The 26,912-nt window shown below is 35.6% G+C and overlaps 1 protein-coding gene across 1 annotated transcript in view; it reads left to right on the top strand.

The window, feature by feature from the left end:
* LOC106115212 (protein jim lovell) overlaps nucleotides 1-26,912 on the top strand; it is an 86,706-nt gene that overhangs the window by 44,409 nt on the left and 15,385 nt on the right. The window contains exons 3-15 of the mRNA XM_013308530.1: nucleotides 12,970-13,081; nucleotides 17,401-17,554; nucleotides 18,157-18,259; nucleotides 18,978-19,202; nucleotides 19,542-19,611; nucleotides 20,434-20,511; nucleotides 20,812-20,839; nucleotides 21,442-21,592; nucleotides 22,032-22,127; nucleotides 22,713-22,837; nucleotides 23,288-23,412; nucleotides 24,015-24,169; nucleotides 24,465-24,571. Of these exons, the coding sequence (XP_013163984.1) occupies nucleotides 12,970-13,081; nucleotides 17,401-17,554; nucleotides 18,157-18,259; nucleotides 18,978-19,202; nucleotides 19,542-19,611; nucleotides 20,434-20,511; nucleotides 20,812-20,839; nucleotides 21,442-21,592; nucleotides 22,032-22,127; nucleotides 22,713-22,837; nucleotides 23,288-23,412; nucleotides 24,015-24,169; nucleotides 24,465-24,571 (1,529 nt within the window). The remainder of the gene's footprint in view (nucleotides 1-12,969; nucleotides 13,082-17,400; nucleotides 17,555-18,156; nucleotides 18,260-18,977; nucleotides 19,203-19,541; nucleotides 19,612-20,433; nucleotides 20,512-20,811; nucleotides 20,840-21,441; nucleotides 21,593-22,031; nucleotides 22,128-22,712; nucleotides 22,838-23,287; nucleotides 23,413-24,014; nucleotides 24,170-24,464; nucleotides 24,572-26,912) is intronic.

The following is a 26,912-nucleotide window of genomic DNA, read 5'->3' on the forward strand; positions in this document are numbered from 1 at the left end:
GGGGGGCTCAGATTTTAGTCACATAGTCGTTACTTGTTTTTTTTTTTCATAATACATAATTCACTAGTAATTTAAGTATGCATGCAGTCATATGCTATAAAGAAGAGTATGAACAAAATTATTTTTTTTTTTAATTTTTGTCTGAATTGATTAAAAATCATAATTGCGAATTACTACGTAAAAACTAAAGGGTCATGGCACTACGAGTGGTCACCGATGAAAGGGAGGGGTCGAAAAAACTAAAAAAATAGGTCACGTAGTATGGGTATGTTCACTTAGTTCTATCGTATTTATTAAAATATAACATTTTTATATTGAGTTCGATTATTAATTATGAATATATAATTGAGATTATATTACTTAAAAAAAATAGTCCCGAGGAGGGTTTGGCGTCAGGCAGGCGGCCAGTAAAAACATTTCAAGCAAAAACATTATACAGTGTTAGTAAATACTGTGCCGACCTTCAATAGGTATAAGGGGTTTAACAGGAGTAGAGCCAGCTTTAACATCTTCGCATGAATTGTCCCGGCTCGCCCGGTGAAATACTACGACCACACAGAAGACACGCCTCAAGTGGAAGCTATTATACGTACAGTCTGATGAGTGTGCGTCCCGTAGGCCTAATTTAGTCCTCTTTCCCTTCCCACTCTATTTCTTATAAGGAAAGGATGGGAAGTGGAATTGGACTTTCTGGATGAGAGGATGCATGGGAAGGTAAATATTTTCTTTCTGTGCATTCTCTCCTCCGTCGATTAAAGGTAGCCAATGCATCTGCAATTATGGATGTCTATGGGCAACGGTTGCGTCCTAGTCACCTTATACTAGCTGTCGGCCGCGACTCTATCCGAACAGAATTCCAAAAAAAAGATTATCTGAAGCCTATGTGTTCTTTTTTTTTATATAAGATGTAGATACCTTTAAATGTCCAGTCATCTAAACATTCGCATTTATAATATTAGTAAGATAAAAAAAATTATAGCTAACTTCCAAAAGTATTAAACCTTAGTTAAGTAACTTCGTGGAATAAAACATTTTTTTGTTTTATTTCTCATTCATATTTAAAATGAGTCACGTGTTTTTAGGTCAAGCTTGTGAGATAGGCCGGGGTTCGGAGAATGTAATCGTTCATTTTAACATTGTTAAAATGTTTATAATATGACGTCATTTGATAGCGTCTCCATCATGTTCTTTTAGACTATGTTCTACATATATGCAGAATTCCATCGAGGTCTGTTCAGCCGGTCTGGAGATACACTTCTAGCAAACATCCATCTAAACATACGTATTTATAATATTAACCCTTATCGTGGCAAGATTTCTTTTTTGAAGAAAAGCAAAAAAAAACAAAGTTAAAAATTATTCTATAGTGATCGTATATTTTGTATACTATACAAAATGAACATAAGGGTTAAGAAGCGATCATACCATTTCCTTAAAGGCCGGCAACGCATCTGCAGTTCCTCTGGTGTCCATGAGTGTCGTTGTTCACCTCGGTGTTCCCGCCACTAGTTTGCCCCCTTCGCTTATAAAAAAAATAGTAAGTCTAACAAATAAATTAGTCTATAATATTCCCGTATATATAATCTATCTTCCAGTCAAAGTCTTGTTAAAATCATTCTAGCTATTACGGAGATTATCAGGAACAAAGCGATTTGCGAGACAGACGGGTAAAAATTTGTAAAATTTGCTAAATAATTTTTTATGTCTTAATATAAGATGGCAAACGAGCGAGCGGCCACCTGAAATCACTGAAATAGCGAAGTGACCGTTGCCCATAGACATACGCAATTGCATATGCGTTGCCTACCTTTAATCGACGCAGGAGAGGATGCACAGATAGAAGATATTTTCCCTTTCCATGCAATACAATTTTATTAATAGTATAAATATCGCGGACTTGTCTATCAGTTCATTTCTTTGAATATTAAATATTCAACGCAACAATTTTCCATCCAACCAGTAACGCTTGGTTGCTCTTTTCAAATGCAAGTTAGGCGCCTTACAGACGGAGCTACTGTTGCCACAACTGACAACCCACAACTGGCGTTTACATAACATAATATGCCACTGGCTGTCGCCCGCGACTCCGTCTGCGCGGAATAATTTTTGAGTAACTTAAGCCGTTTATGCAGCGCACGCAACGAAAGTCCGAAAATGTGAATAATTTTCCTAGTTTTTGCAACATTACTCACTGACGCTTCGCTCCTATTGGTCGCAGCGTAATGTTATATAGCCTAAAGCCTTCCTTTATAAATGGACTGCCCAATATCTATATATATAAAAGAAAGTCGTGTTAGATACGCTATTTATAACTCAAGTACGGCTTTACCGATATGCCTGAAAATTGGTGAGGTGATAGCTTAGAGCCAGGAGACGGACATAGGATATTATTTTTTTTTTCGAATTTACGCCTTGAAGAGCTGCTTTTTATTTAACTTACTAATATTATACCTGGGAATGTTTAGATGGATGTGATGTGGATGGATGGATGGGTGTTTGAAGATATCTCTAGGACGGCTGAACGGATCTCGATTAAATTTGGCATACGTATAGAACATAGTCTTAAAGAACACATAGTGTACACTAATTAAGTGCCGACAGCTAGTTGATTATAGTTGCTATGTGTGTAAAGCGCCTAATATTACCGTTTTACTAGTTCTTTTTCTTACATCGCGTGACGAATGTATTTATTGAGACGGAGTAATAGTTTTTTTTTGTATTGTGAAACTGTTAATTTTAAAAATATAAAGAAACCTCACTGAATATATCTCTAAAATAAAAATCTATAGTAATATTATAGATCGGATGAGTTTGTTTGTTTAAACGCGCTAATCTCAGGTAGTACAGGTCCGATTTGAAAATTCTTTTTTTGTTGGATAGTCCATTTATAGAGGAAGGCTTTAGACTATATAACATTATGCTGCTACCAATAGTTACTTTTAATTCCGCGCAGACAGAGTTGCGGGCGGCAACTAGTATGTAATAAAGAAACTATATCTTTAAAATAAAAAGAATTCCTCCGACATACTCATCAGATTGTAATTGGAATAGCTTCAACTTGAGGCGTGTCTGTGTGGTCGTGGTATTACACCGGGCGAGCCGGGCCAATTCGGGCGAAGATGTTAAAGCGGGCTCTACCACTGTTAAAACTATGTTGCTTTAAATCGACTTTGAGGACGCACAGAGAGAGATAATTTATATTGTAAATCAAAAACAATAATCACGAAATTTTCGATTGCAAGTTCTATGAGAACAACAATCGGTAATCGAAACCGAACCCATCTCTAGTTAAACTAGCTGTCGCCCACGACTCAGTCCGCATGGATATATATAAAAAAACTTAATATATAGATAAGTTAAATAAAAAGCAGCTCTTCAAGGCATAAATTCGCAAAAAATATGAGGAAATAGTATCCTATGTCCGTCTCCGTTGTTGAGTTATAAATAGTGTATATAACCCGACTTTCATTTATATATATATATATATCTGACTATACATATATATATAGGTAGACACACACATATCTCCTAGAGACGTCATTTTTTTTGGGTCACTGATCTTTGATTTCCAGAACTTTTTTCAAATACCAATATTGTATTTGGTATATTTATGGTTTTAAATTAACTTCAACTGGTTTGTCTCTGCGGGTTTTCTAAATAATAATTCCTTTTGGAAATTTAGAAATCCGGATTATACTAGTGTTTTGAACTAGTGATGTGCATGTTATATTTATGTGCGTACCATAAATTTAATTTACGGTACGCATTGAATTCGACAGTTTATAAAATGAGGAGTATATTCTAAATCTTATAATGATAAAGTTCACTGTCTATTTTTTTATTTACTACTTTCTGTGAAAATTGTATGTAAAACTTAATTCAAATCGCGAAGTAAAATACAGTTGTTTAAATGTATTTTTCCTGTGTTTTCTTTTTAATGTTCTATTAGCAATTTAGGGGTTTTTAAATGCTATGGTACTGTCGCCCGCGACTCCGTTCGCACAAGGTAAAAAACAATAATTAGTAGCCTATGTGTTCTTCCAGACTATGTAGAAACGTACCTTCTAACAAGCAACCATCCATCTAAACATTTGCATTTATAGCATTAGTAAGATTTTTTAATAAAAAAAAAACACTAACTCATTACGAAGAAGAGTATGATTTAAAGATCAGCATCTTCATCTCTCAGACAGACGAACAATAAATCCTATAAGGGTTCCGTATTTTCTTTATTAATAAATATATTTTTTTAAATGAAATCATTAAATTTTATGTAATATGGACATCACTAACGCTAGCCGGTTCCCAGGATTAAATGGCGCATTAAAATGTAAATTGTTTTTGGATGAATGTCATCCGATGCTCGGATTAGTGGCGAGTTTATTGTTGAATTTATTATAACTTGATATTATTCAAATTTCAAAATGTTCATATTCAAATTTCGAATGCAATGGCTACACGCGAAATTATTTATTACTAGCTGTCGCCAGTGGCACCGTCCGTGCGGAATTAAAAATAATACTTAATAAGTAGCCTATGTGTTCTTCCAGATTATTTTCTACATCTATGTCAAATTTCAGCGAGAGCCATACAGCCGTTCCGGAGATTCAAACACACATCCTATATCTCTAGACATTCGCATTTATAATATTAGGAAGATCGTCTCATTTCGAAGTGACCGCTGCCCATAGACAGAGCAGGGGACGTACAGGACTTAAAGGATATATTCTCTTCCTATACGTCCGCACTTAGGAACTCGGCCATAGTCAATACTGGCCCAATACGGGTTGACTTCACACAGGAATTTCTTCTCAGATATGTGCAGCATCACGATGTTTTTCTTCACCGTAAGACCATAGGATAAATGTACACATGTAAATCGAAAACACATTAATACATGAATGGGATTCGAACTCAAGACCTGTAGTTTACAAGTATATTTAACCTCTGACCCACTGACGCTCTTACTGTACCGATTCCTTATAAGAAAAGGCGCATACTAGTCTTATCTTTGCCACTGTTTTAAAAACAAAATGATAGTTCGTACACATAATGTATTTGCGTAGCTAATAATGAAAAGACAATTAAAAAAAAATTGTACGTCTGTACGTAACTTTGTCGGTTATGTTGTGAAAAATTGTGTTTTTTATTTTTTGCAAGGGTTTTAAAACTTTATTTTTATTTTATACGCGTTTCGGATGTCATAAATAAATGATAAATAAATAAAAAAGTACCCTGTAGGTTTTAATTCCCTTGCGAATGTCGAAAATTTGCGACATAAACGGTTGTATCTTTTGATTGGGTTGGCTTAGAAGTTTTATTTTTTTACAGCACCTACCGACCGCAGACCTGAACATTTGATATAAATTCCAGCTTGATACCTTCACGCCTTTTTGAGAGAAATGGTCTTGACAGACGGACGGACGACAAAGTGATCCTATAAGGGTTTTTTTCCCTATGAGGTACGGAACCCTAAAAAGTAATGTATAAATGATGCCCAGTTTACTAATTTTATGTTGGTTCTGTACTTAATCGTAATAAAAGCTTTATAAAGTTGAATCATTAAGGTGGGTTTCCATTGTACGTACGAATCGCCCCGCAAGAATTTAACCCTCTCGCTATACATCTGGGATATTATACGCGATGTGTTGGAATGATTAGGAAGGGAAATTCCCTTTTTCTGTTCTGAGGATAACCAGAGGAAATATTTGAATGTCTGTTATTATAATAATTCTAGAGAAATTAGGCTCTCGTTTGCGACATTGTATTTTTTTATCTTTAGCGTAGTTATAAGGGTCTCTGAGTCTACCCTAAGTTATGTGACTAGGTCACAGTCAATGCTGGATCAGAGCGGATAGACTTCACACATATCTTTGAATTTCTATGCATATATGTGCAGCGTTACGATGTTTTTCTTCAGTTATGGAAAACACATTGATGCATGGCGGGATTCGAACCCGGGACCTGCAGACAAGTCAAGTGGTTAACCCCTGAGCAGCCGACACTCAAGGTATCATGGTTTTTGTGATAATGTACAATTCAAAAGCCGGTGACGCCCTAGGCAGTCAATGCGCACCATGGAAACCCACCTTTATTTGTTTGGGATCTTGATCCGTGCATATTTTTGGTTTGATGACGTTTGAAGATCTGAATTATCTTTTTTTTTTGCAGTTGCATTAATTCTCTCTAACCGGAAATTTTAGTTTCGTTCCCACGGATTTTTGTAAAGGTCAAAGATTTGTGAAGGTTTTTTTTTGGCGTTCATCTTAACTGCAGATAAGCGATCGGTTATTGGATGATTTAGTTTGTCAAATGTTTTTCACTTTTGTTTATTTTAAAATGAATTTAATGTTTAATATACGTAATTTATTATTTTTCGACTAGACATCAAATTATTGGTCAGTGAACGGAGTTGAATAGTAATTTAGTTTGTCTCTCACATTTTTTTTAAAAGATCTCTATTAATTTGAGAATATAGATATAGAGCGTCGGTGGCTCAGGGGTCAAGCATTTGACTTGCAATGCAGGTCCTGGGTTCGAATCCCGTCATGTTTTTTTCGATTTCCGATTTACATATGTACATTTATCCGATGTTACGGTGAAGGAAAACATCGTGATGCTGTACATATCTGAGAAGATCGAAGATATGTGTGAAGTCAACCCGCACTTGGCCAGCGTGGTTGACTATGGCCTAGTCAATCCTAACTTAGGGTAGGCTCCGAGCCCCTCAGTGGGGACCTATAGTGAGCTGATGATGATGACTTATTAGTAATGTTAGGAAGAAAATCCGACATAGTGCCGGTGTATCCGCGCAACACTAGCCTTACTAAACTTTCGACGTTTATGTCCCCTCACTAATCATTCTGACTCTTGGTATTCGCCATCGCGACAAAAGGATTCTAACTTAAAATGTCTATAAGTGTAAATCCTACTATGTTACTCCATTCGCATCTATGTCTATATATATAAAAGAAAGCCGTGTTAGTTTCACTATTTATAACTCAAGAACGGCTTTACTGATATGACTGAAAATTGTTGAGGAGGTAGCATAGAGCCAGGAGACGGACATAGGATAATATTTATTCATTTTTTTTTCGAATTTATGCCTTGAAGAGCTGCTTTTTATTTAACTTACTTATATTATAAATGCGAATGTTTAGATGGATGTGATGTGGATGGATGGATGGGTGGGCTACACTGTTTAACTTTTTTCATACATCCACGCGGACGGAGTCGCGGGCGACAGCTAGTTTATAATATTAGTAAGATTAATCCAAGAAATATCTGGCTCGGTGTAAGAGGCGATGTCATACGATACTGTTGTTACAAAATATATGTAAAACCTATATAAGCGTAGAAAATTACATAAAAACGAAACATAACAAGACTGATATAGTATGAAGAGTTTTGGACTTTGACGGGGACGTTAATGAGCTTTTATAATCTAGTGTCATTTATGCTTAACGGCTCAGATAAATATGTCGATGTATACTTTAAGGGTCATCGTACACAAGGCAAGACAATCTTGGATACCCGGCGATTCTAGTCGCTGAGGAATACAATGGCATAGAGGTTTAGAGCGCGCGTCGCCGACATTTCTATCTGTCATTGCCAAAAACAGTCGCTCGCAATTTTCAAGATGGCGGAGCAAATCTATACAGTTATCCTGAAGGGCTATGCAATTATTCGATAAGTTTAGTTGCTAATTAGAATAGTCATATGATTCCATAAGATTGACATTAAAATTTAAATAATTTTGTCGATTCTTATAGCGATAGCCTGTACTGCGAAGCTAGACGAAGTGCATTCGCTACTAAGCGATTCTCTAAAAAAACTTCAAAAATGTATAGAACTGAGAATAACTTTCTATAAGTCACGTGATTGTCGCGCGTCAGTTCCATACAGTATATTTTTAACAGTGGTAGAGCCCGCTTTAAAATCTTCCCACTAATTGTCCCGGCTCGCCCGGTGAAATACCACGACCATACAGAAGACAGCCGTGAAGTGAAAGCAATGCCGCGTTTCGTCTGATGAGTGTGCGTACCGGAGGCCTACTTTAGTCCTCTTTCCCTTCCCACTCTATTTCTTATAAGGAAGGGATGGGAAGTGGAAGTGGACTTTCCGGATAAGAGGATGCATGGAAAGGGAAGATATTTTCTTTCTGTGCATCCACTCCTCCGTCGATTAAAGGCAGGCAACGCATATGCAATTGTGTAAGTCTATGGGCAACGGTCACTTTGCAACTTCAGCGATCTCAGGTGGCCGCTCGCTTGTTAGCCACCTTATGATATAAAAAAAAACAATATTTGAAGTTCATTATAGAATAGCTTAGTAGCGAATGCACTTTGTCTAGTCCCCGCTAATAGAATCGCGTTGATTTATAGTTTTGTGTACGAAGGGCTTAAATTGGAACTATAAAATGTCAATCTAATTATTCACGTGTCGACGAATCAACAGCCTTAACTCCGTAAGCCGCTTCGTATGGTAATAACATGTTGAACGTCATTGATTATAAGTAATAGTATAAGCAGCGTGATAGATGTGGTCACGTAACACGTATCTAACACGCGACGTGTTGCCACGACACGTAATGTAATGTTTGACATTTTGAGAACATTAATCTGACAATATTATATAAACATGTAGGCGTAAAGTAAATGACAAAAGTTGAATGTCAATTTTAAAGATATAAGATCCTTGTCTATTTTGTGTTGTCTATGTGTAAGGTTTAACATATTTTGTGATAGAATTAACTAAGGTAGTCGTACCAGATGAGTTTGTAAGTTCCAACTGGTCTGTTGATAGTGTTGTTATCAGGTTTTCCGTCAAGCAATATCTAAAACTTACTAAAACAATTTTATAAAAAATAAAGATGGATGTTGGTTGATAACTACAGAAAGTCTGCATGAATCTCGATGAATTTTTGTATACATATAGAACATAGTCTGGAAGAACACATAGACTACTAAGTTTTTTTATTCCGCGCAAACGGAACCGTGGGCGACAGCTAGTAACATAAAAAAGTAATTTGTGATTTACAAGGTATCTCCAGAATGGCTGTATGGATCTCGATGAAATTTTTTTAACATAGATGTAGAACATGGTCTGGAAGATCACATATTCCGCTGGCACAGCGACCCAGTCTTGGCCGGTCTCTTGTATTTAAAGAACACATAGACCACTAAATATTATTTTTTAATTCCCCGCGAACGAAGTCGCTGGCGACAGCTAGTAATATAAAAGAGGATGAATAGATGTTTGTTAGCAAGCATCTCCAGAACAGCTGCATGAATCTCTTTTAAATTTATCATAGATGTAAAACATAGTCTGGAAGAACACATACGCTATTTAAGTAATTTTTTTATTCCTCGCTTCGGAAAATTATGAAAAGTAATTTTGTTAAAAAAACGAGTTATGTCAGTATGCGTAGGAGCCGTTGATAATGACAAAGAATATGCGTTCGCAAAGTGTGTACTTATCACCTTACATCCGGTAAGTATTTTCTACCTAATCGCTACTGGTCCATTCTAAAGATAAAATTTATAATAAAAGCTTTATATCTCCTAAATACATTTTAATATATTATTAGTGTCAAGCAGGAATAACTATAAATAAAAAAATATATATGCTAACACCTCACTAAAATTTTACGAGGTAATTGTCCCATGTATGGGTCATTATGGTACAGCCCCTGTGGGTCATTGACCTTTACACAAATAATATAAAGATGGTTATACATCAGTGGCTTAGGGGTTTAGCAGTTTACTTGCAATCTGCAGATTCGAATCCCGCCGTGTACACAGACGAGAGTGTGTGTGTGCGCAGACGAAGTTGCGGGAGACAGCTAGTTTTACTATATTTTTTGTTTTTTTCTTTGCAAATTTTTTGGCAGTAACATTTTAATTTCTGACGTAAATATGAAAACTCTCCAAATGTATACTCACCTTTATATTTCTCACGGTCGCACCCTGTTATGTTTTTTTTTAAATTTTATCAAATGGTACGGGTTTATAAAAAACCCAAAGACATCTTGTTTTATTTTTAACGTGGGAACATTTTTTGAAACTTTGGATGGACGCAATTGTGAATTCACCCGGAAAAAATGTTCGCTAATCTTATATATTGCTAATATTATAAATGCGAATGTTTAGATGGATGTTTGTTAGAAGATATCTCTGCAACGGCTGCATGGATCTTGACGAAATTTGGCATAGATGTAGAACATAGTCTGGAAGAACATATAGGCTACTAATAAAGTATTTTTTTATTCTGCGAGGACGGAGTCACGGGCTAAAGCAAGTCTTATAAAATAAGAACTGTTTTATCAGAAATTTAGAATTACGTAGTTACGGAACATTAGAAGATTTTCTACGTTTCAAAATAGGATTTGAATTGGAACGATATATAAAGGCTGCTACAGACGTTCATTTTTAACTAAAAAGTTACAATGCGTATGCAACAATCAGTTGAACCGTACTGTAAAAACTGAACGTCTGTAACAGGCTTTATAGGTGTGGCGATACGTACAAGGTCGGTTAAATTATTGCACTCATTCGCTTCAAGCCACTCCTTGTTACGATCGATTAAGCACGAAAAAGTTATAAAAAAAAATCAATTACAGTCGAACATAATTTCAACAGTGAAAGAGCTTTAACATGTTCGCACGAATTGGTGCAGCTCGCCCTGTGAAATACCGCGACAACACAGAAGACACGCGTCAAGTGGAAGCTATTCCGCGTTTCGTCTGATGAGTGTGCGATCCGGAGGTCTAATTTAGTCCTCTTTCCCTTCTCACCATTTTTCTTATAAGGAAAGGATGGGAAGTGTAAGTAGACTTTCCGGGTGACAGGATGCATGGGAAGGGAAAATATTTTCTTTCTGTGCATCCTCTGCTTCGACGATTAAAGGTAGGCAACGCGTATGCAATTGCGTATGTCGATGAGCAACGGTCACTTCGCTATTTCAGCTATTTCAGGTGGCCGCTCGCTCGTTTGTCACCTTATGATATAAAGAAAAACCAAGAGTCCAAGTGACCGTGTTAGTTTTCTCTCTAACCCGAGATTGTCACTTATGGAGGTCATCCGTCGGGAACAGACAATGACTCGCTTAAAGGTTTACCCAGGTGTTAACATATAAAAACTCGCGATCAAAAGAAAATAAAACGGTTTTAAAATGTTTGTCTGTCTGTAAGTCTGCCAGGTCGCGTTTGTTTCGAGTAATATCCGGAACGGTTGTGCCTATTTTGACCGGACTTGGGAACTAACGAATTCGCGGGCGTTTGCTAGTTGTAAATAAATTTGTATATTAGATGATAAGCTATCTGTCCCACGAGAAATTTCCAATCGAATTGCGAAATTAAGATAAAGAAATGTCAGAAAATGTAAAGTGAAAATAATCATTTATGCAGATAAAGACGATAAAACATAATCAAATGTTGGGACCCAATAAAATTGTATATTAAGGTCCATATAATGTTTTGACCTTTTTCAATTTGCAAAAAGCGTGAGAATTTAAATCCATATCGAACGGATGTTACAACAAACGACGATAAAAACAATCTTATCTAAAGCTTTAGTATTAAAACTTTAGAACAGTCTTTCCCAAAGTTGCCGCTGCAGGTCTCAAGGGGGGTAAGAGACCCAGAAAGAAAATGGGGGCGTTGTGTAGAGCTGGGGAGACCTGGGGGTGATTTGTAATTTTATTTAGCTAGGAGGCCTCTGAGACAACGACTTTTACTTTTGAGACGAAGAATTTTAGGCGATTCGTTGCTCGTTTGCCCCTTTCTCCTATAAAAAAAGTTAGAAAAATAAAAAAAATAGATAGAAACTAGCTGTCGCCCGCGACTCCGTCGGCGCGGGATTAAAAATAGATGTTGGCCGATTCTCAGACCTACTCAATATGCTCACAAAATTTCATGAGAATCGGTCAAGCCGTTTCGGAGGAGTATGGGAACGAAAATTGTGACACTAAAATTTTATATATAAGATTAGTGCTTGTCGAGAAGGTTCTGTATACATACGAAGAATTTTTTCAATGATTTTTTTTTTGTAAATCCCTTCCTAGGCCTATCCCTACCAGTGTACCCTTCCACATTCATATTTTAAAATAATTATGGTAGCTTTTATTAAACATAAACTAAATAGAAATCTAGACTGGCCGTCATATCGTGTTTTTTACATTCACCCATTTTGACGACCGCACCTTAAAGATTGAATCTTAACAAACTAGAAACTGGATTAGATTTTTTTCTATTTTAAGTTTACCGTTTTAGCTTTAGCTAGTCTAGATAAATGATCTAGACGTATGTTATTAATTGCATCGTCTCGTTTAAATTACAGCTGTTCGGAGTTTTTTTTTTGAATGTCAGTCAAGTGATAAGTTTAATTGCCCGAGGACTTAATCCTATAGTTTGGATCTTACTTATCTTATATATTATATAAAATTCTCGTGTCACAATGTTGGTCTCTTCCGAAACGGCTTGACCGATTTTATTAAATTTTATATGCATATTTAGTAGCTCTGCGAATCTGCTATCAATTTTTTAATCCAGCGCGGACGGAGTCGTGGGCGAGATCTAGTATTACATATGCTTTTGTTTGGATTGATGTTTGTTAGATCTCCGGAACTGCTGCATGGATCTCTATGAAATTTGGCATAGATGTAGAACATAGTCTACAAGAACACATAGGCTACTAATTAAGTGCTTTATTCATTCCTCGTATGTTTTGTGTTTTTAATCACATATATATTTGTACTTTTAGGAAGAAAATCCGACACTGTGCCGGTGTGTCGCAACACTAGTCTTACTAAAATATCAACGTTTATGTCCCCTCACTAATCAATCTGACACTTGACTTTGTAACGAAAGCACGTCATTTGTGCCAAAGGATTCTAACTAATAAAGTCTAAAAGTAAATAGATTAAACAACATACAGAGCTGTCACTAATAAATAATCTCTTTATTTTCAGAGCGATTCTGCGACGTTACACTGTACTGTTCGCCGAGTTTTGCAACACAAGTACCCAACAAGGATACTGTCGAGCCAGAGAACATAAGAGGCGTCTCGCTTAGAGCACATAGGTAAGGAGACATCATACTAATATTATGTTAGAACGGCTGCATGGATCTCGCTGAAATTTTGTATAGATGTAGAACATAGTCTGGCACAACACATACTAATTAACCTTTCCAGCTGGTACAGTTTCAATTGTCTAATTTGACTTTGATTAAAATATTTCTAAGTGCTTGTAATGTCCTCTCTGTAACTTGCCTTTTGTACGAAAATTCTTAATGTAAAATGCGGTGTGTCCTTGTAATAAATGGTGATTATACACGGACCTCAGTTTTCAGTATTTTTTTATATCATAAGGTGGCAAACAAGCGAGCGACCACCTGAAATCGCTGAAATAGCGAAGTGACCGTTGCCCATAGCCATACGCAATTGCATACCCGTTGCTTACCTTTAATCGACGGAGGAGAGGATGCACAGAAAGATAAAATAATTTCCCTTTCCATGTATCCTCATCCGGAAAGTCCACGTCCCCTTCCCATCCTTTCCTTATAAGAAAAAGGGTGGGAAGGGAAAGAGGACTAAATTAGGCCTCCGGGAAGCACACTCATCAGACGAAACGCGGAATTGCTTCCACTTGACGCCTGCCTTCTGTGTGGTCGTGGTATTTCACCGGGCGAGCCGGGACAATTCGTGCGAAGATGATAAAGCTCGCTCTACCACTGTTAAGTATCGATACAGATTGCTTGTAGCGATCCGTGTATGTTATCCCTAAGCGTTTTCGTTTGACATTTTTATATCATACTAAAATTTACTATAACAGGCCACTTACGATACGAAATCCGGTTGAACCAGTTATGGTGTTAAGTATTAAAAATATTTAATAAATCCAACTTTACAATTAATTGTCAAATAATCTAATCAAAGTCCCCTTTATATCAAATATATCTATATTATGGGTTACATCAACTATTATGAGTACGTAATGTAACTGTTAACTATAAGAAATGTTGAATGACATGAATTTCTACAATCATTTTACGAGCGGTCGCATCGTATAAATATCTCACAGGGCCACTAAAGTTCTTGATTAGCATCGGACTTAATCATTGATTTAACGTATAAATATGTTTATAAACACGTATTTAAAATAGGGCTGGCAAAAATGGCAAAAAAAAACATTTAGTTCGTTATACTAGAAAACCGTAGCGTGTTAGGGTAGGGCGAGGTGAGGTAACTGCCCAGGGCATCGGGCATAAGAGGGCCGCAAACGCCTGAGTTAACAATAAAGAGGATAGCAGCAAAAATTTCGCTCAGGGCGCCAGAAATGCTAGATCTGACCCTGCAAGAAAACGTCGTTACCGAAGTTTGAGTCTAAATTATAATATGTTAGGGACAACCATAGTGGTCCAGTACGGGTTGAATTTACACATTACTGCAAAGAAATTCAACGGTATGTGAAGTCAACCCGTTATGGGCCTGTTTTTGACTATGACCTAGTCACCTAACTTAGGGTAGGCTCTGAACCCTCTATGGGGACATTTATGTTCTGACGACGAAAGAATTCGTGTCGAAAAGTTGACAACCCTAGAAGGTTCCACTATACTTTTTAAACTGTGATTGTTATAGACCAGTTAACGAGCGTTTGTCAAATGACCATTTAAATTAACCAATTCAGGGAATAGGAATTTGAACCGGTTTAAGTGGGTGTCTAGTCACTGCATAAATCCATTGACATAATGTATACTGCTTCACCAGTTTCAACTAATAGTGGTAGACATCAGTAACAACAAGCTGCACGAATACATCGGCTTGTCAGCGTAATACGACCACACAGAAGACACGACTCAAGTGGAAGCAATACCAACTACAGTCTGATGAGTGTGCAGAGGCCTATGTTTAGTACTCTTTCCCTTCCCGCTCTATTAAAAAGGATGGGAAAGGGTAAGTTTGAAGAGGCTATGCATGGGAAGAGGATTATCTTTATATGCGATCCTTCCTCCGTCTATTAAAGGTCGCTTCGCCATTTCGTAGGATTCAGATAGCCGCTTGTTCATTTGCCTCCTTATAATATTAAAAAGACAATTTTACTATCTAACTTCGTACTAATATTATAAATGCGAATATTTCAATAATTAGATGGATGTTTGTTAGAAGGTATGTTTGGAAAGGCTCAACGACTCTTGATAAAATGTAGCATAGATGTAGAACATAGGAATAAAGAGCGTCGGTGGCTCAGGGGTCAAGCACTTGATTTACAATTTGCAAATCCTGGGTTGAAATCCAGCCATATACTAATGTGTTTTTCGATTTCCGATTTACATATGAACATTTGACGTTCTTACGGTGAAGGATAACATCGTGATGCTGTACATATCTGAGAAGAAATTCAAAAGATATGTGTGAAGTCAACCCGCACTTGGTCAGCGTGGTTGACTATGACCTAGTCACATGACTTAGGGTACACTCCGAGCTCGGTGGGGACGTATAGTGAGCTGATGATGATGTTGATGATGTACAATCTAGTCTGGAAGATAAATAGGCTACTTATTAAGTTTTTTTTAATTTTGCGCGAATGCAGTCGTAGTTTTTCTTCACTAAAATCTTAAACATTATTTTCTAATACCTTAAAACCTCATGTTTTTGTTGCTATAGTAACGTTTAGCAATTTAAAGATATATTTAATTAATGTATTCCTTACACGCTACGGATATCTTGTTAATTGTCAATATAAATCAACTGGACACTTGTATAGTAAACTAAAGGTCGATATATCAAATAGTCCAACGAATTTATCTGGTCTGTTGTAACGCTCAGATATCGTGGTTGACTCTGTTGAATTTGGAATAGAGGTGAAATAACGCGACCACACAGAAGACAGCCGTGAAGTGGAAGCAATTCCGCGTTTCGTCTGATGAGTGTGCGTCCCGGAGGCCTCACTTAGTCCTCTTTCCCTTCCCACCCTTTTTCTTATAAGGAAAGGATGGGAAGTGGAAGTGGACTTTCCGGATGAGAGGATTCATGGAAAGGGAAGATAATTTCTTTCTGTGCATCCTTTCCTCCATCGATCAAAAGTAGGCAACGCATATGGAATTGCGTATGGTTATGGGCAACGGTCACTTCGCTATTTCAGCGATTTCAGGTGGCCGCTCGCTCGTTTGCCACCTTATGATATAAAAAAAAACCAATTCCGCGTACCGTCTAATAAGTGCGGACACCTAATTTTAGTCCTCTTACCCTTTCCACACTTTTCTTATTAAGGATGGGGATTTATCGGAGGACGGCACACATAGCCAGGGGAAATATTCTCTTTCTATCTGTCTCCTTCTCCTTCGATTAAAGGTAGGCTACTTCGTATGTCTATGGGCAGTCCTATTACTAGTTGAGATGTAAGTCAGATGGCCGCATGCTCGTTTGCCATCTTATTTTACATAAAAAAGCCAAGGATGACAAGACAGTTATAGTCCGATAAAGGATTGGCACTGTTTGATACATACAGACCGTCGCTTATAAGCTGTTGTACAAAGCAACGATCTTTAAATCTGATATTGTATCCTGTTCCGTACAGACAATGTTGAATCGTCGAACCGAGTTGTCTATTCGGTCAGGCATAGGTGACTACACAACTATAACGTATTAACAAAAAGTTCAACGCAACGACTTTAGTAACGACGATATTGACAAATAGTAAGCGACGGTGACAGAAATGTTTTGTGAATGTCGGAATGGAAATTTTAATCGTCTTGTGTACGGAGAGCCTTAGTTTTATTCTTGACCAACGGGCCGGATAAATCAATCGTATTATATGCCTGAGCAATGATGATTTTGGTCCATTAAAGTTATCCCATGTGTGGTCAAAAGAACACGCCTTATCGTTTGTGACTAATCACATTTTCTAAGCTGTTTATTTTATTAGGCTGTTGTGATGTCACAATTAGGGTTGCCAACACTTTAAGACAGCATTATATAAAAAATACAAGACAGATATAGTACGACAAGGATCTTGTGACTGATATTAACAGAGTGACGCTAGTGAGCTGACGTAATTCAGTTTGACACACTAAACGGGTTAGGATATCCTTGTCAGGCTATACGTGCTGAATTAGAGCTTTTGTGATGGCTTTTTGTTATACAACATTTAAGTGGGAAGCTATATCCTTAACTGTTAATTTACGATGCGTAAATTTCGAATGCAACCTTCGTATCTTCATCAATTTTGTCAAAATTAGTATGAGATTTTTGGTTTAATTTACGCCCGATCCTTCGCCGCACTAGGCACAAATATTCGCCCAAGGCCCATTCCAAATATCTAAGAAGAATTTCAAAGATATGTAAAGTTAAACACAATACTTGCGGTACTCCAAGTGATAGTTTGAGATACTTGTTGCAGAGTTGTACTCGCGGCATGCTCGGAACTACTGGCTGCATTACTTGGCGCTCACGAGGCGCATGGTGAGCCAGTACTGGTCATAGACGGGGCTGAGCCGCGGCATCTACGCGCACTACTCGACTACATGTATACTGGAGAGATGAGTGTACATCACGTAAGTGCTAAAGTTTATTGATTATTAGTTATTTATGGCTGGCAATAGACAATCTTCTAGTTTTTCTGGAACTCCCTGTCTCGGACAATCGCTTTGTAGAATTGTCTGTCCTCGGTGGTATTTCCAAACAGCTACGACTTTGGGTCCTTCAAGCGTACGTATTATCTTCTCAAAGGTCGGCAACGCAGCAGTTACTCTGGTATTGCAGATGTCCATGGGCGTCGTTGAACACCTTGGTGTTCCCGCTGCTCGACTGCACCCTTATCTTATAAAAAAAATTGAAGCGTACAATTTGAAAGATTTACTCTGAAAGTAAAGTCTGAAATGGCCTAATTTTAGTCTTTCCCTTCCCACTTTTTTGTTATAAGGAAAGAAATGGGGATTTGACGGAGAAGTTGACGTATGGGAAGGGGAAATGTTCTGTATCTGTGCGTCATCTCCGTAGATTAAAGGTAGGCAGCACTTCAGTTGCGTATGTTTATAGGCATATCGCTTCGCAATTTCGGTGAATTTAGATGGTAAATATGGGAAATGAACTTGGCGTTCAAAGGGGAACATCATTCCTATGGAATATTTGCGTTTAACGCGTTTTTTTTATCTAGTCACAGTTGGCGAGTCTGTTGAAGACGGCAGAGGAGCTGAGGATCAAAGGTCTGACGGATATACGGTGGAGTAACAAAGATGAACCTCCCGATTGTGAATCTGGTGAGTAATTTTACTAGATCTTTCCAAAAACACTGACTTATATAGTTGGATAGGTCGCAATTAGGAGTTAACAACTTTTCATTCCCACTTAAAACTGTCACTTTAAGTTAATGTTCTTATCTCGTTGATTTGAATTTCTAATGCGTCAGGTTCAAATAGGCACAAAATATCACGGCTTATAGCCTGTCTGGTAGGTAATTATGCGTTTGAAAATTACAAACGCGGATGAATCGGCAATCGGCGGCCTGCAGATTACAAGTCAAGTGCTTAATACCTAAGCTACCATCACTTAACTTAGTTCTTACTAATATTATAAATGCGAATGTTTAGATGGATGGATGTTTATTTGAAGGTATCTCTAGAAGGTTAAGTGTTGGTAGCTTAGGTATTAAGCACTTGACGTGTAATCTGCAGGTCCTGGGTTTGAATCTTTGATTTAGAATTGTCCTATGTCCTTACGGTGAAGGCAAACATCGTGGTGCTGCACATATCTGTGATGAAATTCAAAGATATGTGTGAAGCCACGCTGTGACTATGACCTAGTCATATAACTTACGGTAGATTCCAAGCCCTCATCATCAGCTCACTATATCCCCACTGAGAGGCTCGGAGTCTACCCAAAGTTAGATTACCAGGTCATGGTCAACCATATAATTTATACCAACGTTTTAACGCCCACGAAATCCTTTTGAACTTGATTTTTTTTTGTTTTTTTCAGGCGTTATCACAACAACAACTTTGAATCAAGATAAATCACAGATAATTGAGAAGCAACAAGAAAAGGCAAGACGCACACCAGAGACCAGACCAGAAAGACAGATCGAGACGAGACCGGAGGCGAGACCGGAGACCACAGACACCAGGGTTCGGAGTAAACGGGATTCGGAGACGAGTCATACTGAAAGTAAAGAAGCTAAGACAACTGAAAAATTTAATGTTAACGGTAAGTTTCATATTTATAGTGGGTTTTTGAGACCAACTATACAACATATCATATATGTCTTTTGTTTATATAATAAGGTAGCAAACGAGCGAGCAGCCACCTTAATTCGCTGAAATAGCGAAGTGACCGTTGCCCATAGACATACGCAATTGCATATGCGTTGCCTAACTTTAATCGACGGAGGAGAGGATGCACGGAAAAAAAATATCTTCCCTTTCCATGCATCCTCTCATCCGGAATGTCCACTTCCAATTCCCATCCTTTTTTTATAAGAAAAAGGGTGGTTACGTGTGAAACTATAGTTGGGTTATTTTAAAAATGTATTTTTTTTTATTTTAGGAGGACCTCCACCTTTAATAAAGCTACCACTATTAGAAAAAACAAGTCCGGTTAAAAGAGAAAGTGATACGTAAGTAATTTTTAACTAGGAATTAACGCGTTAAAAAAATCTTACTAATATTATAAATGGGAATGTTTAGATGGATGTTTGTTAGATAGTATCTCCGGACCAACTCAACTGATTTTGTTGAAATTTGTCATACATATAGAACATAGTCTGGAAGAAGACATACACTACTTATTAATTTTTTTTAAATCCCAGACGGAGTCGCGGGCGATAGTTAGTCTAGTAATCAAAATGGCCTATGTCAAGAATATTTTAGCTTCCCAATAGTAAAAGAATTTTTCAAATCGATTCAGTACTTTTGGAGTTTATTTAGCACATACAAACATAGCGGATCTTTGTATGTATGTTTGTTAGAAGATATCTCCAGAACAGCTCAACGGATTTTGATGAAATTTGTCATACATATAGAACATAGTCTGGAAGAACACATAGACTAGTAATTTAAACGTCAATAGCTTAATGGTTAAGTGTACGGATTTCCGATCATGAGGTCGGGAGTTCGAATCCCGTCATTCGATTATTGTCGTAAACCATATCCTAGCAGAAGCATAGAGCTAAGTTGAAATGGTACAAGATATATCAGTAAATTAATAAAGATCTACTTAAAAATCTTACTAATATTATAAATGCGAATGTTTAGATGTATGTTTGAAGATATTTCCAGAACAACTAAACAGATCTTGATGAAATTTGTCATACAAGTAGAGCATAGCCTAGAAGAATACATAGGCTACTATTTTTTAATTCCGTACAGATGGAGTTTAGTTAGTTTATAATATGACTGGATTTATTCTTATTAAAAATTTTATAATTGCTTTTTTATAGTAAAAGTCCAAGTCCGAAGAGAAAACGTGTTACCAGCGCAACTGAACATACGGATGAGGAATCACTGACGCCTAAAACGTAAGTCTTTTTGACGTATTATTTCTAGGTTATTTAGTAAAATTACTTAAAAAACATGGGATTGGATGGATGTTTGAAGATATCTCCAGAACAGGTCAACGGATCTTGATGAAATTTGTCATATATAGAACATAGTCTGGAAGAACACATTGGCTAATAATTAAGTTTTTTTTTAATTCCGCGCGGATGCAGTCGCGGGCGATAGCTAGTAATTTTATAAAAAATTGTATAAAATAGCCTATATTACGCATACATTTATTTTCTAGTTAAAATATTCACAGATTTTTTATATTATTATAGGGAAGGAGAATGGCAACATGGAAATTTGGTAAGATTTTTTTTTTATTTATATATTAAAATCTGGATGACCGAGCTGTGCTCGGTATTTTATTTTAAATAGTGTTTTTAGAAATTATATTTAAGTACGAATTACTAATAAAATGATGAAATATGAATAATATTTTTCGATATTAAACAACGCCATCTTCTGTTGTGTCGTTAAAGCAATTAGTTGCTCACAGAAAAATAGTATTATTATTCGACAATAGATGTCAGGAAGAGTCATATTTTTCAGTTCTATTTGTTATTTTTCTTTAATTTATTTGTATTGTTTTGTTAATTTTCTAAAAATGATTCCTACCTAGATCGATTTATCGCCTCCGAAACCCCCTATATACAAAATTTTATGAAAATCGTTGGAACCGATTCTCGAAATATACATGCATATATCGTATGTTCTTACGGTGAAGGAAAACATCGTGATGCTGCACATATCTGAGAAGAAATTCAAAGATATGTGTGAAGTCAACTAACCCGCACTTGACCAGCGTGGTTGACTACGACCTAGTCATCTATGATTTAGGGTATGCTCCGAGCCCCTCGGTGGGGACGTATAGTGAGCTGATGATGCAATAGTAATATAAATTGTAGGACATATCCGCGGAACGTGTGGTCAGTTGGGGAGCTGGAGACAGCGGGGAATGGTCACGAGAAGGATCAGATGATGAATGGGCTGACGCGCCGGCTGACATCGGCTCGTTTCTGAGCACCAGTTTACGTGTGGACGGCGACAATAGTGCTGGTCTGTACAAAACATAACTCCAAATTGTTGAAACTATTATTTACTTATTTAAGATTGCTAGAAATATGTTACATTTGTACTATGTATAATTAACATAGTATATAGGTTTCATCTTAATTATTAAGCTTATATATTTAAATTACAAACAATCACAGCATTCATGTAAGTAAAAAAAAACAATAAAAAACATTATATGTTGTTTGAAATTAAAGTACAGAACATATAAGAAACACACTAAAATAAATATTATTTAATTTATTTAATATGAATTGAATAATAGTTGAACAAAACTCTAAATTGTTGAAACATAAATTATATTGGTTGAACACAACTTTAAATAGTTGAATTTAATGTAAATTGACTCTAGTTCAATTTTTATTTTACTCCGGGAAACATTTTCGGTCGGTCTGAAGTCTGATTTTCATGTGTCTGTTTGTAGAAGATTCAGAAGACAGTACCGCTCACACTGGATCCAGTTCGACAGTAACCACTGCCGGTCCAGCGGGGCCAGCCGGTGAGCCATTCACTCTTATACGTAAGTCAAACCACAATAGCAATCACCACAGACATTAGAGAAAACATTTATAGAGCGGACGTTAAAAAACTAATATCTACATTTGAATAATTTCCTTTTAATTCAATTGAAAATTTGGAAATGTGTGGCCAACTAGATTATAGTACCTGGATGACCGAGCTTTGCTCAGTATTTTATTTTTAAATTGTGTTTTTTGGAACTTTAAGTACAAATAACTAATAAAATGATGAAATATGATGTTACCGATAGAAAAAGTTAAGTTTAAGTTGATTATCGATAAAACACGAATAAAATCTCGCCATGTACCAATATGTTTTACATATGTACATTTATCGTATGTTCTTACGGTGAAGGAAAACGTCGTGATGCTGCACATATCTGTGAAATGTCAAAGATATGTGTGAAGTGACGCACTGGAACAGCATTCACTATCACCTAGTCCTAACTTAGGGTAGGTTAGACCCTCAGTGAAGACCTATAACCTGATGATGATTGGTAGTAGATAGAAGTAAGATTTAAGTACTTCTTGTGTATAGCAAATCAAAATCAACCTTAACTCCAATATAATAAAGTCCATTTTCACAGCAAATCCGAACCCGACGGGTAAAAATAAACAAATAGACCCTCGATTCACGGACGTCGTCAAACTCAACGATTATCTGCAGCACGGCAGACGGCCTCAGTTCTGGGAGGAGAGTTACGTCAAGAAGGTGAGTATTCCACCCGTCATCTCTAACTGCAGCTCGAATCTCTAATTCTGTCTTTTTATTTTATCTGTCATATTCCACTTCGTCATATTTCTATGCCATCTATACCTATCTTTTATTCCCCCTTGGTATCGTTTGGTCAATCTGCCATCTTATATTCCATCAAGCATCTTTAATTCCATCTGTCATATTCCACCAAGCACTTACAATTCCATCTTGCAATTTTCATTCATTCTGTCATCTTATATTCCACCGAGGACCTCTAATTCCATCTGGCTATTTTTATTCCATCTGTCGCCATTTCATTGCATCTGTCTCATTTTATTCCAACTGGCAACTCTAACTGCGTTTAGTCATCTACGAACTTGTTTATTTTTTATTGCATTTGTCATTATGCATTCTGTTAGGTATACCGTATTCCACATGTCAAATATTATTCCGGATGTCGTGCAGGTGATGGAGGCGGTGCGACTCAAGGAGTTGGAGATGAAGCACGCTGCGGAGCTACTCGGCGTCAGCTACGGCACTTTGTATGGACGGTACAGAGATGTGTATGGATGTATCAACCGGCCATACCGGTATGTATAAGTATTTGAACTTAAAGTTGGTTTCTGAGACTCAAATTCCTGATGTTATGTTTTATATTGATATTTTAGGTCTCGGAAACCAACGATAAATAAAGATAGTTACGTTATTTGACTGTTTTTTTATTTTTTTTGGTAAAATCAAGTAATATTGTATATAATTAGTAATTTTAACTAATTTTCAGTAAATAATTTAAGTATTTACCAGTTTCAGAGTAAATTGTAGTTTGTCTATTGAGTCATAGCTCAACAACTCTGTGATATTTACTTATGTAACGATTCAGATCAACACAGATCTACTGTTTGCAAGAAAATCCGACACTGCCGGTGTACTGGCGCAACGAAATATCAACGTTTATATCCCCTCACAAATATGACACTTGACTTTGTAACGAAAGCGCGACATTTGTGCCAAAGGATTCTAATAATGTTTAAAAGTACCTACCCACTATCTACCTTCAACTTTTCATTCATATGATGCCCACTGTTGGGCAAAGACCTTCCCAATAGATCACCACATCCAGGATACCCTTGCATCCTTGACCAGATCCATCTTGAGTCTCCCTATCTATCTGTACTAAAACAGCAATATTCAGTGTGTGCAGCACCCGGGAGCTGTGGCACGCTGGACCGGCGGATGTACTGGAGCGGCTGCAGCGAGGTGAGGTCACGAGAGAGGCGGCAGCACTCGCCCTGGGCGTCTCACCTGCCAACCTCGCCGCTTACGTGCTAGATCTAGCTGCTGATAAAGGTATATATCACAGAGACCTCATATAACTGAAAGGTTCTCTATATCATCATAATCATCAGCTCACTGTAGTCCCCACTGAGGGTCTCGGAGCCTACCATAAGTTATGTGACCAGGTCATAGTCAATACTGGCGGTGGTTGGAATCCCGGCATTCGACTATTGTAAATCCCAGCACAAGCATAGAGCTTAATTGGAATGATACAAAAAATATTAGTAAATTAACAAAAATCTGCTAATATTATGTAAAGATAGAGGCAAATAAACCGTTATTTATATATGTAAATGATAATTTTCAGAATTCGAGCCGATTCCGATAGAAATGGACACATCAGTGAAGATGCGCACGCGCGCTGTCAGCGGAACGGCTGCCCCCAAGCCGCGCAAGTCGCCGCATAATGATAAGGTATTGAGGTATTTAAGACCCTCTAAATGTATACACACTCTACGATACATTATACAGCTCCTACATTAAATTATACATCTTCTACAATAACTTATACATTTTGTACAATAACTTATACATTTTCTACAATAAATTATACATTTTATACAATAAGTTATACATCTTCTACAATAAATTATACATTTTGTACAATAAGTTATACATTTTGTACAATAAATTATACATTTTGTACAATAAGTTATACATTTTGTACAATACATTATACATTTTCTACAATAAGTGATACATTTTGTACAATACATTATACATTTTGTACAATAAGTTATACATTTTGTACAATAAGTTATACATTTTGTACAATAAATTATACATTTGTACAATAAGTTATACATTTTGTACAATACATTATACATTTTCTACAATAAGTTATACATTTTGTACAATACATTATACATTTTGCACAATAAGTTATACATTTTGTACAATAACTTATACATTTTCTACAATAACTTATACATTTTCTACAATAACTTATACATTTTCTACAATAAATTATACATTTTGTACAATAACTTATACATTTTCTACAATAAATTATACATTTTCTACAATAAATTATACATTTTCTACAATAAATTATACATTTTCTACAATAACTTCTACATTTTCTACAATAAATTATACATTTTGTACAATAACTTATACATTTTCTACAATAAATTATACATTTTGTACAATACATTATACATTTTCTACAATAACTTATACATTTTCTACAATAACTTATACATTTTCTACAATAACTTATACATTTTCTACAATAACTTATACATTTTCTACAATAACTTATACATTTTCTACAATAACTTATACATTTTCTCCAATAACTTATACATTTTCTACAATAAATTATACATTTTGTACAATACATTATACATTTTGTACAATAAATTATACATTTTGTACAATACATTATACATTTTGTACAATTACTTATACATTCTGTACAATACATTATACATTTGGTACAATACATTATACATTTTGTACAATAACTTATACATTTTGTACAATAATTTATACATTTTGTACAATACATTATACATTTTCTACAATAAGTTATACATTTTGTACAATACATTATACATTTTCTACAATAAGTTATACATTTTGTACAATAACTTATACATTTTGTGCAATACATTATACATTTTGTACAATAACTTATACATTTTGTACAATAAGTTATACATTTTCTACAATAAGTTATACATTTTGTACAATACATTATACATTTTGTACAATACATTATACATTTTGTACAATAACTTATACATTTTGTACAATAAGTTATACATTTTGTACAATACATTATACATTTTCTACAATAAGTTATACATTTTGTACAATACAGTATACATTTTGTACAATACATTATACATTTTGTACAATACATTATACATTTTGTACAACAAATTATACATTTTGTACAATAAGTTATACATTTTGTACAATTACTTATACATTTTGTACAATACATTATACATTTTGTACAATAACTTATACATTTTGTACAATACATTATACATTTTGTACAATAAGATACATTTTGTACAATACATTATATACATTTTGTACAATAAGTTATACATTCTGTACAATACATTATACATTTTGTACAATAAGTTATACATTTTGTACAATAAATTATAAATTTGGTACAATAACTTATACATTTCGTACAATAAGTTATACATTTTGTACAATAAGTTATACATTTTGTACAATAAATTATACATTTTGTACAATACATTATACATTTTGTACAATTACTTATACATTCTGTACAATACATTATACATTTGGTACAATACATTATACATTTTGTACAATAACTTATACATTTTGTACAATAAGTTATACATTTTGTACAATACATTATACATTTTCTACAATAAGTTATACATTTTGTACAATACAGTATACATTTTGTACAATACATTATACATTTTGTACAATACATTATACATTTTGTACAACAAATTATACATTCTGTACAACAAATTATACATTTTGTACAATAAATTATACATTTTGTTCAACAACTTATACATTTTCTACAATAAATTATACATTTTGTACAACAAATTATACATTTTGTACAATAAGTTATACATTTTGTACAATACATTATATACATTTTGTACAATAAATTATACATTCTGTACAATACATTATACATTTTGTACAATAAGTTATACATTTTGTACAATAAATTATAAATTTGGTACAATAACTTATACATTTTGTACAATACATTATACATTTTGTACAATAAGTT

This window comes from Papilio xuthus, unplaced genomic scaffold (genome assembly GCF_000836235.2).
Source record: "Papilio xuthus unplaced genomic scaffold, Pxut_1.1 DF827870.1, whole genome shotgun sequence".
Taxonomy (NCBI): Eukaryota; Metazoa; Arthropoda; class Insecta; order Lepidoptera; family Papilionidae; genus Papilio; species Papilio xuthus.